Source organism: Chamaea fasciata, unplaced genomic scaffold (genome assembly GCF_029207755.1).
Source record: "Chamaea fasciata isolate MVZ Bird 193981 ecotype frontalis unplaced genomic scaffold, bChaFas1.0.hap1 SCAF_6, whole genome shotgun sequence".
Classification (NCBI taxonomy): Eukaryota; Metazoa; Chordata; class Aves; order Passeriformes; family Sylviidae; genus Chamaea; species Chamaea fasciata.
In genome coordinates, this window is record NW_027094091.1 from 4,278,253 (window position 1) to 4,290,304 (window position 12,052).

At 38.6% G+C, this 12,052-nt stretch overlaps 1 protein-coding gene across 11 annotated transcripts in view; it reads right to left on the reverse strand.

Annotated features, from left to right (window-relative positions):
- Positions 1–708: 708 nt before the first annotated feature.
- The window catches only part of ADD1 (adducin 1), a 61,007-nt gene continuing 49,663 nt past the window's right edge, over positions 709–12,052 (reverse strand). For 6 of the 11 annotated variants that reach the window (XM_066185264.1, XM_066185253.1, XM_066185258.1 and 3 more), the window contains 4 exons: positions 7,735–7,891; positions 6,511–6,885; positions 5,646–5,741; positions 709–1,421 (listed from right to left, as the gene is read on the reverse strand). In XM_066185264.1, the coding sequence (XP_066041361.1) occupies positions 1,069–1,421; positions 5,646–5,741; positions 6,511–6,885; positions 7,735–7,891 (981 nt within the window). In that variant the 3' untranslated portion in view covers positions 709–1,068. Of the gene's footprint in view, positions 1,422–4,857; positions 4,893–5,645; positions 5,742–6,510; positions 6,886–7,734; positions 7,892–12,052 lie in introns of those variants that run through there. The other 5 variants (XM_066185260.1, XM_066185261.1, XM_066185262.1 and 2 more) reach the window with 3 other exon arrangements.

Consider the following 12,052-nt stretch of genomic DNA (forward strand, 5'->3'; position numbering starts at 1 on the left):
CGCTGGCAACGACAACAAAAAGATTTAAAGAAATGCCAGCTTTTGTAAGTGAAAATATAATTACTATAAAACAAGGTGAAATACTCAGTGTAATGCATTTACATTTTTATCAGTGGGAAGGAACAAACACAAAAGGCTGCATGTGCAACAAAGGGATTTTTAAGAGGATGAAAAAACCTGTGCTAAGGCTCAAAATACACCTGCCCATGCTCCACAACACCAGCTGAAAAACTTCTGAAATACTTTTACTTCAGTTACTTTTTAACCTTTTCTAACAGCCAAATCACCACATGACTCAGCCAGGCAAGAGCAAAGACAGATTTCCCTTAAACTGCAATTCACTAGAAAGAAAATAAAAAGACCAAAAACAGGCCAAGATTGGGCTCTTTGAACACACACCATGAGCGAACACACCACGGACATTTCAGTCCTAGACATCAAAGACTGATTTCACCAGCCAGTTATAAAATAAAACAAAGTGAAAAACACCTTCATTTTGTAACAACAGTGAGAGGGGAGAAAGAGAGGAAGCAATGGAGAGCCTCAAAGCTTGGCCAAACCACAACCTGAACTCACAAGCTTGCAGAAGTTAACCTGTCAGTTCAAGAATTCACCCCCCTTGAGAACACCACTGCAAAAGCATCCTCTCTAAAAGTCAAAATTTAAGAAATTTACTTGTGACTTGGAACAGAATATTGGAAAGAACAATTCTTGTGGTAAGCAATGGGTGTTTTATTTTTAACTGTGATTTTTTTATACTCTTTTGCAAAGCAGTGCAGGCTTTAAATTAAAAATAGGGAATCAATGCCTTCCACATGGGAAGTCATTTGCATTTGATCACTAACTAGGGATCAGATCTGTGGCAGCTGCTGAACACACAGGATTAGCACCTTTTTGGACATGAGTTTCTGGTTATAACCCTAAACAATCAAGCCATAACTTGAGGGGCTGGTTGGATTAATTGTGGCATTCATTTACATAGTAAGACAAAACACTCAGTACGATCTGGTACATTCTAGTGGTTAATGGATTTTAAAATATGACAGTGTTTCTGCAGTGGGTTGGCCTTTAGGAGTCACTCTTCTTTTTGCTCTTCTTCAGGAAGGAAGGAGTGCGAAACTTCTTTTTCTTTTTTGATGGGGACTTCCCTGGAGATTCATCACTACCTGCATCAGCTGCTGTCCCCTCCTCAGCTGTTGGTGTTGCTGGCTCTTCAGTGGGTTGGGACTGGGGTTCCTTATTTTCCACTGCAGGTGGTTCTGTTTGGCTTTTGGGCACATTGTGATCACATCTCCCTTCCTCCTTTCCTAAGGGAGGGAAGCTGAGTGCTTCCGAAGGCTCATCAGGGGTGAGATCTGGGAGGGTTTGCTTGAAGGTTGCAGCATCACTGTCATCTCTGTAGGTCTGGTCCTGCCGTGTCTCTGGTGGACGGACAGACAGTGAGAGTCAGTTTACAAAAGTGTCCCTGGAGCGGGGCAAGCGAAGCAAGTGGATGGTGAGCGCGCTCTATAAGAAACTAATTATTTACTTTGCATGAAAGCCTTTGTAATAGGGATGTTCTCCAGCTTTGGGCTCAGAAGAAATAAGATATTCCAAACTTCTGTTTGTTTTTAAGCTTCCTCACACAGAACAAATGAAGCTGAATTCCATCAGCAAGAAAGTAACTGCTCAGACCTCACTCCTGTGTTACTCGTGACATTTGCAGGCAACACAGTATTTTAGTGCAAACAAAGCAGGAATTAAACCTACACTTTTCATTGGCATTGAGTAGAGTGTTTTGCAATTCCATACCTTTATTCTTATTTCTTTTGGAGACATAAAACTAATTGCTGATTTGCAGTGCAAATCCATTAATTTCTAAATTGTTCGCTTGCTAATTTATAATCCCAATGAAGGGATGTTCATAATATTCTTTCACGAGATCTAACTGATGTTGCTTCAAAATATAACTTCCTATCACAAAGGCTTCACTTTATTTTGGCAAGATATGAGTACATATTATGGATTCCTATAAGTAAAATCCATGTAGTTTATCAAATTAAATGAGCTCAGCAGGTTATGCAATACAGCTTGTTTTGTTTATTGTATGTGATGTCAACAGCCAAACTCACCCTGTAAAAGGGAACATCAAGAGTCCAGCGGTAGCTGTATGCCCAAAGGGGAACTGAACCACTCCTCCCTCAAGTGCAACAGTGTCCCCACTCACCGCTGTGCTTTAGGGCAGTTGTGTTTAAGGCTCCTCTTTGTGCAGGGGTTCAACAAGGAGCACTTGGTGAGTTCCCTGCAATGCTCTCCGTGCGCCGCAGCCGAGCAGCGTCCCGTCAGCTGAGCCACATCTATCCCCACTGAGGTTACGTAAGGAGGAATGTAGAGCAAAATCCAGGCCATGCTCATTGTGAGGCACAAATGAAAGGCAACTATTTTTTTCCTCCTTTCAAGATCTTGTTTTAATTTGAAAAGACTGACAGCTTTCACAAGAATTTACAGAAACTACTTGATACTTTCACATTTTTTCCTATAACAATGACAGTGTTCTTTTTACTTCTGTCAGATGGGATTAATAATTCTCTGATATATTTTAGATGGCTCTGTTTTGTGAATACCTGCTAGGAAACAAACATGTTTTGCCTAGAGCACCATGAACTTCTAATAGGTTAAATAAACACCACACACTAGTATCCAGTGCCAAACACTCGGAATGCACAGGTTAGCAGTTTGAAAGTTATAATGCAGGCAGGATTTAAATCAGAGCAAAAAAGAGAAAGCAGTTATGTACAGTACAAGCTGCCTCCTGAAGCTGTAGTTTGGCCTGTCTATGTATGGCACACACAAATTCATAAGAAACACCAGTTACAGTTCTTCACTACCACTTCACTACCTGCTTTTGGATTTGACTTTTCAGGAATTAAATGAAAACATTGCTGAGCTCTTCTCCCTGGGATCCAGTGACAGGATGTATGGGAATGGCTCAAAGCTGCACCAGGGGAGGTTCAGACAGGACTTTGGGAAGTATTTCTTTACTGAAAGGGTAGTCAGACATTGGAATAGGCTTCCCACTTAGTGAGAGCTGGTCAAGGCCCCAGGCCTGTCAGTGTTCAAGAGACTTTAGGACAATTAGCTTTAACTTTTGGTCAGCCCTGAATTGGGTCAGGCAGTTGGACTAGATGGTCATTGTAGGTCCCTTCCAAGTAAAAAAATACTATATTCTATTCATTAGTTGGTCCAAGTTTTAGAACAGGCACCATACTGGACCGTCTGTTTTTTTAAATTAAGTTTAAAAGATAGTTTTGAAGTTTTAAAAAAGGGATTAGAGATTCTTCAAATTAAAGAATAGGAAGCTACAGGCATTCAGTCAGTATTTGCCAGCTGGCCGGAGCATTGAATAAATATAAATGGGTTTATAACTCATTAACCCAGGACAGCCATCCTTCCCAGTTTGTCAAGTTCCCATCATCCTTAATAAACAGATTAATGTGATGCTGGAATCAAGCAAACATCTGTTTATCTAGTTTGCTAAGGGCAATATTTTACCGGAATTCAGAAGATTTACAAATTCCACATTCAATTAAGCCAGCACACAATATGTAAACGCCCTGCTACTCTACTGGATGGATTTCAGTAACACAACTAGAAAACTTTAAAAACATATTTCTTCCTGAAAAACTTATTTACAGTTTAAAATATCAGCAGCACCTCAACATTTTAAAAGTTTTTTGAAATAACTATGTTTACATCCACGCTCTCCCCTTAGATACATATATATACTGTGGCTTAAGAGTTTAAAGCATAACATCAATACTGGTGTGTGTTTACAATTCACATTATTTATGAAAATAAAGGTTTATGGGGGCTTGGTTTGGGTTTTTTTAACAGAAAGATGTGGACAAACATACAAACTAGGCTATAATTGAGTTAAAAAAAACTTGACTGATTTCAGCTACACTTAAAGAATATGATGAATCAATGTTGAGAAGAGGTTGTATACTGAGAACACTGTCATTCAACAGAACCTCCCCCAGCCAAAGTCATCATGGTGTGAACTTCCAGTTACTCTGTAAAATAAGCTTTGTATGTTTGTCCTGGAAAACCTATACAAATAGAAGAGTTTGTTGAACACAATTCCCTGTTTAAAAGAACTTTCAGGTTTTAGAACTTTATCAGTAACATCACAGGTGTCTACAATATAGTTTGACTTTCACACCTATGACAAACACACTGACTTTTGGATATAACAGGACATACAAACATCCTTATTCCTTTAAAGTATAATCCGAAGGAGCCCTGCAGAGCTAGCCAAAACAGCTGTAGAAGTTGCTGCCACCAAGTACTTGCTGCTATTCCTTGGCTGGAATTTGAATTCCTTACAGTTAACACACACAAAAAAAAAACATCGGAGTAGTCCCATATCCATTTCCATGCAGAAGTCTGCAGGGTAAATTTAAATCCACACATCAGTGGATTTCGCTCTGGAATAGATTAGGAACTCTTCTGTTTTGTTACCAGGCCCAAGCTGTGTGGGCAGCAGCAAACTGTTGGGGTAGAAACTCCCAGGGCTGTTTCAGCTATATCTGGCAGGCAACTTCAGACTATTCCTTTGTAAACTGAGGAATCGGACACACAGATATGGAGACACGGAAGGTGACTTTCACAGTCTCTCTCAAAGGGGGAGTGTGCTTTAACATGAGATCTGCAATTGCCTGGAATTACATGGATCTGAGAACTAAAGAAACCAACATCTCAACTGAAAAAGCCTGCTTTTTTTAAAAAAAAGCAAAACCAAAAAAAATACCTTAGTTAAACAAAGATGCAAGAGTGAAGCAAAGCACAAAAGCAGGTCAGAGTATGGAATGATACTTACTATGGTAACAGGTATTCTTTAGCATATCCATCTCCTGTTTGTAACGCAGCCACAAGAAGAAAAAAGCACAAGTAGAGAATCTATGCATTCATCACAGCCATCGTGTTACGTTAGAAGAATGGTTGCAACCATTCTTGTAGAAAACAGAATGAGATGAAGTAATGAATGGCAGACTAACAGACAAGTGATATATCCAATGTACAAGGTAAAGGAAACAAGACAATAATTCAATAATTGGATTACACCTGATCAAGAGTATAATTTTATCCTTTTTTTAGGGAATTATCAACTTCAGCAGCTCTGCTGTCATTTTAGTTAAAACTATGACAATAAGGTGAGCAAATAACCAAATTTAGATTCAAATTGAGAAGGAAAAGATTTACTGAAGTGTAATCCAAGTACAATAATGTTTAAGAAATGTGCAATCAGTGAAGAAGATTTACCATAGCATCTAGATACGTGTCTGGTTCACCATCAGACACTATTTCATTTAGTAAGAGCAATTATCTTGCAGAAAACGTACAAAAAGGTAAATCAGTTGAGAAACACCAAGAGATGACAAGGCAATTCTGAAGAGATGGAAATTTGTCTTTATATTAATGCACACTTCTTTATTATTGTAAACAAAACTCCTGTTAGACTCACAGTTCAGTGGAGTATCTGGTAGGTAGTACAACAATGAAAGACAAGAAGTCACTGACTGTAATTAGCTCTAGTTCATGTACTCCCATGCGTCAGTCACTAGGATGCGGTTACTGGTCCCCGGCCCCGCGGCAGCACCACGTACCTTCCTCTATTTTAATCGGCGTGCTGGGAGGAGTGCGAGCTGAGCTGGGGTCAGGGGGGCTTTTCTCTTTCTGTGGCCTGCCATCTTCTGAAGGCTCTGCAGGTGTAGGCAAAGGGAAATTATAAAGGCAAATAAAACCTCTAAGCATGTAAGTAAACAAGTTTCCTTTCGCTCCATGCACAAAAGATACCGATACATTTTTCTGAATCAAAATTCTGCCAGGATATTAAATAATACCAAAACAAGCAAAAGAAAATAAAGTGATAGTTTGATACTAACAAAACTGTTCAAGTTGCTGTTGTGCTCCATAGCTCTTCTTGGAGGTTTGGGGTTTTTTTTTTCCTTTAAGAGGGCATGAGAAATTAAATAATTTATGAATTTTTTAATGCTGCTGTTATAAAGAAAACTTGTGAGGAAAACCCACAAGGAAGATATAAACAAATATGGAGGAGGGGATATACTGCCAGGCCTACACAAGATAACACTCTTTTGCTTGCTTTGTATTGCTGAAATTTGAAGTAAACAAAATTGCATCCCAAAAGAAAAGAAGACTGCACAGATAATCAGAAAAACATGCAGTAATTATATGATTCCAAACAGATTTCACAGTGGTTTGAGTATTTGTTATTAGTAAGGAGGATCCCCCTTGCTTCCAGCTTTAAATAGCCCTATATCCAAAGGAAAACATTAATAGAGTACACCATATATCAGGAACAACACTAAAGCATTGCTCCATCCAGTTCACCTACACAATTAATGTGAAATCAGCCCCACAGATGAGAGTCAACTGACAGAATCTCCACATGGTGTAGATAAAGAGGTTGTTCCTTGGATTGCAAGCACAGCTGTACCATGTTAGTAATACCTGAGGCCTCAGCCAAAAGGTCAGGATCGGACCTTAATGCTTTGATCACTGCAGTATGAAATTCCTTATGGGAGGACTTCTGCCCATCTGGCTCTTCTCCATTTAGATGTGGGATGATTTGCTGCATGGTCTGACAAGAAACCCATGCAGCAGCAAACTGAATGTTATCTAAAGACTTAGACAGTGATGATGCGTCACGATCCTGTAAAGTCTTCGTATCTGTTCCTTGAAAGGTGTTTGATCTGCCTTTCAAATCCAGAGATTTTTTATCTGATGTGCTTTGCTCACTGATGATCTGATTTCTAAGCACTGCACTCTGTTCCCCAGCTGGTGTCTGTCTCAGTAACACAGTCTCTCCATATTTTGATACCTTATCTAAGAAGGATGTGGCATTGTTACTGAGAGAATAAAGGTATGCAGTTAAACAGGCATGACAGCACGGCATCCCACCCACCACCCAGTACTTCATAAACCAAACACAACTGGTCCTACATTGTGGTCCCAAAAAGCAGCTGTAAGGAACACACACTGCAAAAGAAACAGCACTTTGGGTTTCTGCATGACTCCAATTCAGAACCTCACAACAGATAAGCACTGTAAGTATCATCCCTTAAAGTACAAAAAATAAAGCAGAACCACTTCAGATGCACCAACAGCCTCGTTTTATAGCACAAATCTGTCATAATTCTAGGATAATTGAAAAAGTCCATTTTGGTAGAAGTCCCCGAGATGTCCTATTTCCAAGCAACAATCAGTGTTCTTCTGTATCTTCTCCATTCAACATATTCCTCAAATCTACAAATTTCAAAGACTTCGAAACCTGCACTGTTGCTGCTGTAAAGCATCACCATCACCTCACCTTAGCTTAGGTTCTAGGGCCAAGGGAAACAAAACAGAACAAAACCAGTACTGAAACACCTTTTTTACTGAAGTTTCAAGCTTTCAACTTCCTACTAGCAGGAGTAACTGGCCCTACTGTCCAGTTTGTCTATAGGAACAATTTTAGAGTGAGATCTATGCATTTTGCAGAACACTTAAAACACTTAGATCACATTTTTTATCCCTATTATGCTTTTCAAATTTCTAATTCACACTGGAAAAACTGAAACATACAAAAGCTGGGTAATTTATCCGTGGCCTTTGCAGGTAACCCACCTTCCAATTACTAAGAAACTTGCTGGTACTACATTCTATTGCAGAAAAAACCCACACAGAGAAACCAACCTTCTGGTCCCTTCTGCTTTCTTTCTACTTCTTTGCGATATTCTTCCAGTTCTCGATCAGTGAGTTTATTGAAGGGATTTGGTCCTGTTGTGCTCACTATGACTTTTGGTTGATATTCTTTCTCAATTATTGCCTTTGATGCAGTCACCAGTTCTCCCTGGCAAAAGAAAATTAAGATACATTTGCAATCAGGCAGTAACTTGCAGAACCTTTAAAGACATAGAGGCTACAAAGCAACCAAAAACAAAACAAAAATACAACCTGGAAAATGCTACTTTTTCCTCTTTAAGTGTAAAAAAAAAAATCTATTACAGATTTTTTTTTAATTGATTCACAGGTTAATATAAATGAGAAAACAGGTCCCCACCAGGGAATATCCACCATTAAGCAGTAAATCAAACAGCAGCCAAACAGTCTAGCTGAATTATATTTGAAGTCACAAAAGTATATCAAGTTTCTTTTTCTTGCCACAAAAGAAACATGATACCAGGCCCACCTGCATGGCAGTCTGGGCACAGAATACTCTTACAGGGTCAAGAACTCAGCTCATGGGTATTTTTGTTTCTGTTTTGTTTGGGGTTTTTATTATTATTATTTTGCTTTGGGTTTTTGTTTTGCTTTGCATTTTTTCAATAACAGAAAAGCCACTTCTACCAGCTACTACATTACACTTAACAGATGTTATAGTAAAAAGCCATCTTGTACATGTTCTGTATACACCAGATAAACAGCTTATTATAAGCCATTTTAAAGTAATTAAGGTTAATTGTAATCTCATACAAGTTAGCATATTTACATCTATAACATGTGTCATATAAGCCAGATAAAAAGTTATACAAATTAAAATATAACAAGCAATTCTAAGTACAATAAGTTCCAGTGGACAAAAGCAGCTGCATCGGAGATTCTCTAATGCTAAAGTTTTTAGTTTTTCTTTTCTAATTCTACAGTAAAGGCTACAGCCACTGGATTTTCATTGTCTCAGGTACAGAAAATGCTTGCCTGGAGATAGCTGTTCTATCTCTCAAATGACTTGTCTATGCCTTTCGTTTTTCCCATTGGATATACAGAACTCTGACATTAGTTTGTTAACAAATGATGTGTGACCTGTGCCCCGTGCCATGGCGACACCCAAACTGTCTTCATCATCAAAAAGAGGTATTTGAACTCCATTACCCAATAGGTACGGGCTACTGATTGACCCAGGTCAACTCCATATTCAAATGTTGTCTGTACCAATATTTAAAAGAAAGCATTAGAAAGCACAGTTCAAAAACATGCAGTGCCTGAAGAGACAAACATTCCATCCCATGTCCAGACTTCATGGACAAGCACACGATGGCCACTGTAAAACTGATGATGCAAGGAGACAGAATGCTCTTTTGGATGGCAAGAGCTGCTTTAGATAAGCTATCAGCACCAAAGAGGTGACAGACAAGAATGTCTGGATGGAAGGAGGACAAGAGCAGTTCTGAAAGCCTGATGAGAGATCTCCAGAAATCTGGTCTAGAACAACCCAGTGAGGTAAGATGGTTGTTAGAATCTGTGCTGCTCTTCAGGAAGCAAACACCAGCCAGAAGTACCAAAGAACAAACAGCGTAACAATAAATCTCCACTGCAAGACCCTGAGAGGAACTGCAGGAGAGAAACATCTCTAAAATATTACAGATCACTTCCATTTCTCCATAAAATAAGAGGAAATTTCATTTTATACGGAGAATGACAGTAGAATGTCAAAGGCTTTTCTCAACTATATCCATGAAGCATTGATTTCATAGTAACAGTATTAACAGCTTCTCTCAGAAGATAACGCATAAAAGCGTCAGAGAAACATCAACCTTTGTACAAATCCTAATTGTTTCGTAGCAAATTCAAAACACCCCTAAAACTACAGGTCTCGGCTTTTAATGATGGCAGAAAACAGATGGCCATGGAAATTTTATATTTTCTATTCTGTCTTTGCCTACACTTCAAACTAAGTCCATAGTTTTAACTGAAACTCAGCATAAGTAGCGGGACCTCGTAAAGCACTGACCTCAGGCAGAGTTTCTAGAGTTTTCTGGGAACAAGAGAGGAACAAGACCCACAGTACCCATCAGTATCCCTGGAATTTCTAAGAATCTTTGAATGTTTGCAAGTTAAATCCAGACCCACTGGGTAGAACTTCTAATGAACCAATGTTACTCAATGCCTGTTGATTTAATGGTGACAAACAGCAAGACAGGCAGTTTGCAGATGCCTGGTGCACCAGAATGACATGTTCTCCTGCTTGGGAGGACCTTTGTTAAATACTGGGAATGAAAGCAACAAATCAAGCATACCACATTACTGGATTGAAAAAAGAAAAACCAAAGAAAATGAAACCCTCACAAAAAACACCCACAATCAATGCAAACAATATTTGTACTTGCTGAGTAGCTTTGACCCAAGAGAAGCAGCATTGAAAAGATCAGAGGCAACAACGTTGGATCATAAAAGCAGAAAAATTATACAAGAGATCAGAAAGGAAAACTTTTGATCAGCTGAAAGCTGATTACAGATTAACACATCCAGTTTTATTCAGTATCAATAATATGGAAGCAGTTCAAAGGCCACCAATGAAAACGATACTGGGTAGAGGGACTGAGTCTACGTGGGAAATAAATTACAGTAGTATGTTATGAGTAGTTTAGAGTATGGGTCCTCTAAACCAGTATGATTACTCAAAACCATCATTACTTCTAAATCAAGAAGCAGGTATATTTTATTTCACAGAATAGGCCACAAAACAGTCTCCTAAGGATTCAAATAAAAATATACAACACAAAATGAGACAGAAAGAAAATAAGTAAAAAGGACTAAAACGACAGTACAGAACATATTTCCAATTGTTAAATGTGACACTAAAATAGACAAGACTTTGCAGAGCTATCAACCTGACCATTCCATTCAGAGATTACTAAGAGTGTTCAGAAAAACTGAACAAGAGAATTGGTCTGCAGTTACCTCCAGTATTAAAGAGCCTGTAGAGAGGGAATAAATTCCCATAGACTTACACTGTTTCAACATAAGATGACATGAAAAAAATTAATGTTCTAGTGATCTCATCAGGATTATGTGGCTCCTAGTATTACTTTGATGCTGATTTCAAAAGTATTTAGATGATTATTTGAAATTTGATCCCATGTGTATGCACTCAACTATCATCAGCATTTTCTTCACTGTAAGAAACACTGGGTAGATTATATTAATGAAGAGAATGCGTTTTCACCCTGTAGGGGCATACACTCCCACAGACACAAAGGGAAAGTAATTTATAGCTAATGCTATGCAATAAACCTTCATATTAAACATGGACCTCATACTTCCTACATGAAAATTTTAGATAATCAAGTAATTTTGTAACTTCTACACCAAGACTGGCTTTTAGAGAAAAATTCAAAACTGACCATTATTGAACAGGCAAGCACTTCACCTTGTTCTCGGGGATAAGTATGACCAAAACTGGCACTTTATGTACGCCAATTCTTTCAATCAGACAGGAGGTTCATAATAATGGTCTAACAATTGCTCCTAACACAATCTGACATTAATGCAGCGCCTTTCTCCAAAACACCAAGATTCCTGAGGTACTGTTGATGTAGAAGTTGCCACTCAAACCCAGTGCCACCTCTGGGGCAGCACTGAGAGGGTCTGCACTAAGAACAAAGCCACAGAATTTCCATTCTAAAGAGACACAAAATGGGTGAATCCCTTCTATTTAAAATTACTGAAAATTCATGTGAATTTATTTTCTTATGAGACTGCAGAATGGTTGTTGGTAAGAATAACCAACATTCCCTGTCAATCAGCCAAGACTGCAGCAGAAGCTTGGTTAACCAAGTCTGAACAGAATAAAATTACATGATACACAAGGAGGTTGTGTTGCAACATGGCCAGGACTTCTCAGAACATGGATAAAGCAAGCAACAAGGCAAGATGGAGAATTCACTGCTGCAGCCAGAGGCACAGGAGCTCAAAGCAGTACATGCATACTGTACACAAGGAGGTGTTTTTTCAACTAAAATAGTGTGCATTAGTATTTGATATAAATCTCAGTGTTAACTGAAATCGTAATACACTGCAAGTAGTACTGCAATTACATGAAACTTTTTACATGAACCATCATTGAGTGTCGAAGAATTTGTCAACTGAGAACTTGTCATTGTCTGGTACCCAAAAGTCCCTAGGTCCTTGATGTACAGGATTCTTCAGTTTCATTGAAATTTTCAGGTGAGTTTTGTGTGGGCCTCATAAGATTGCTTACACTCCCTTTGTTTGTTTTATGGTAGAATCTTTC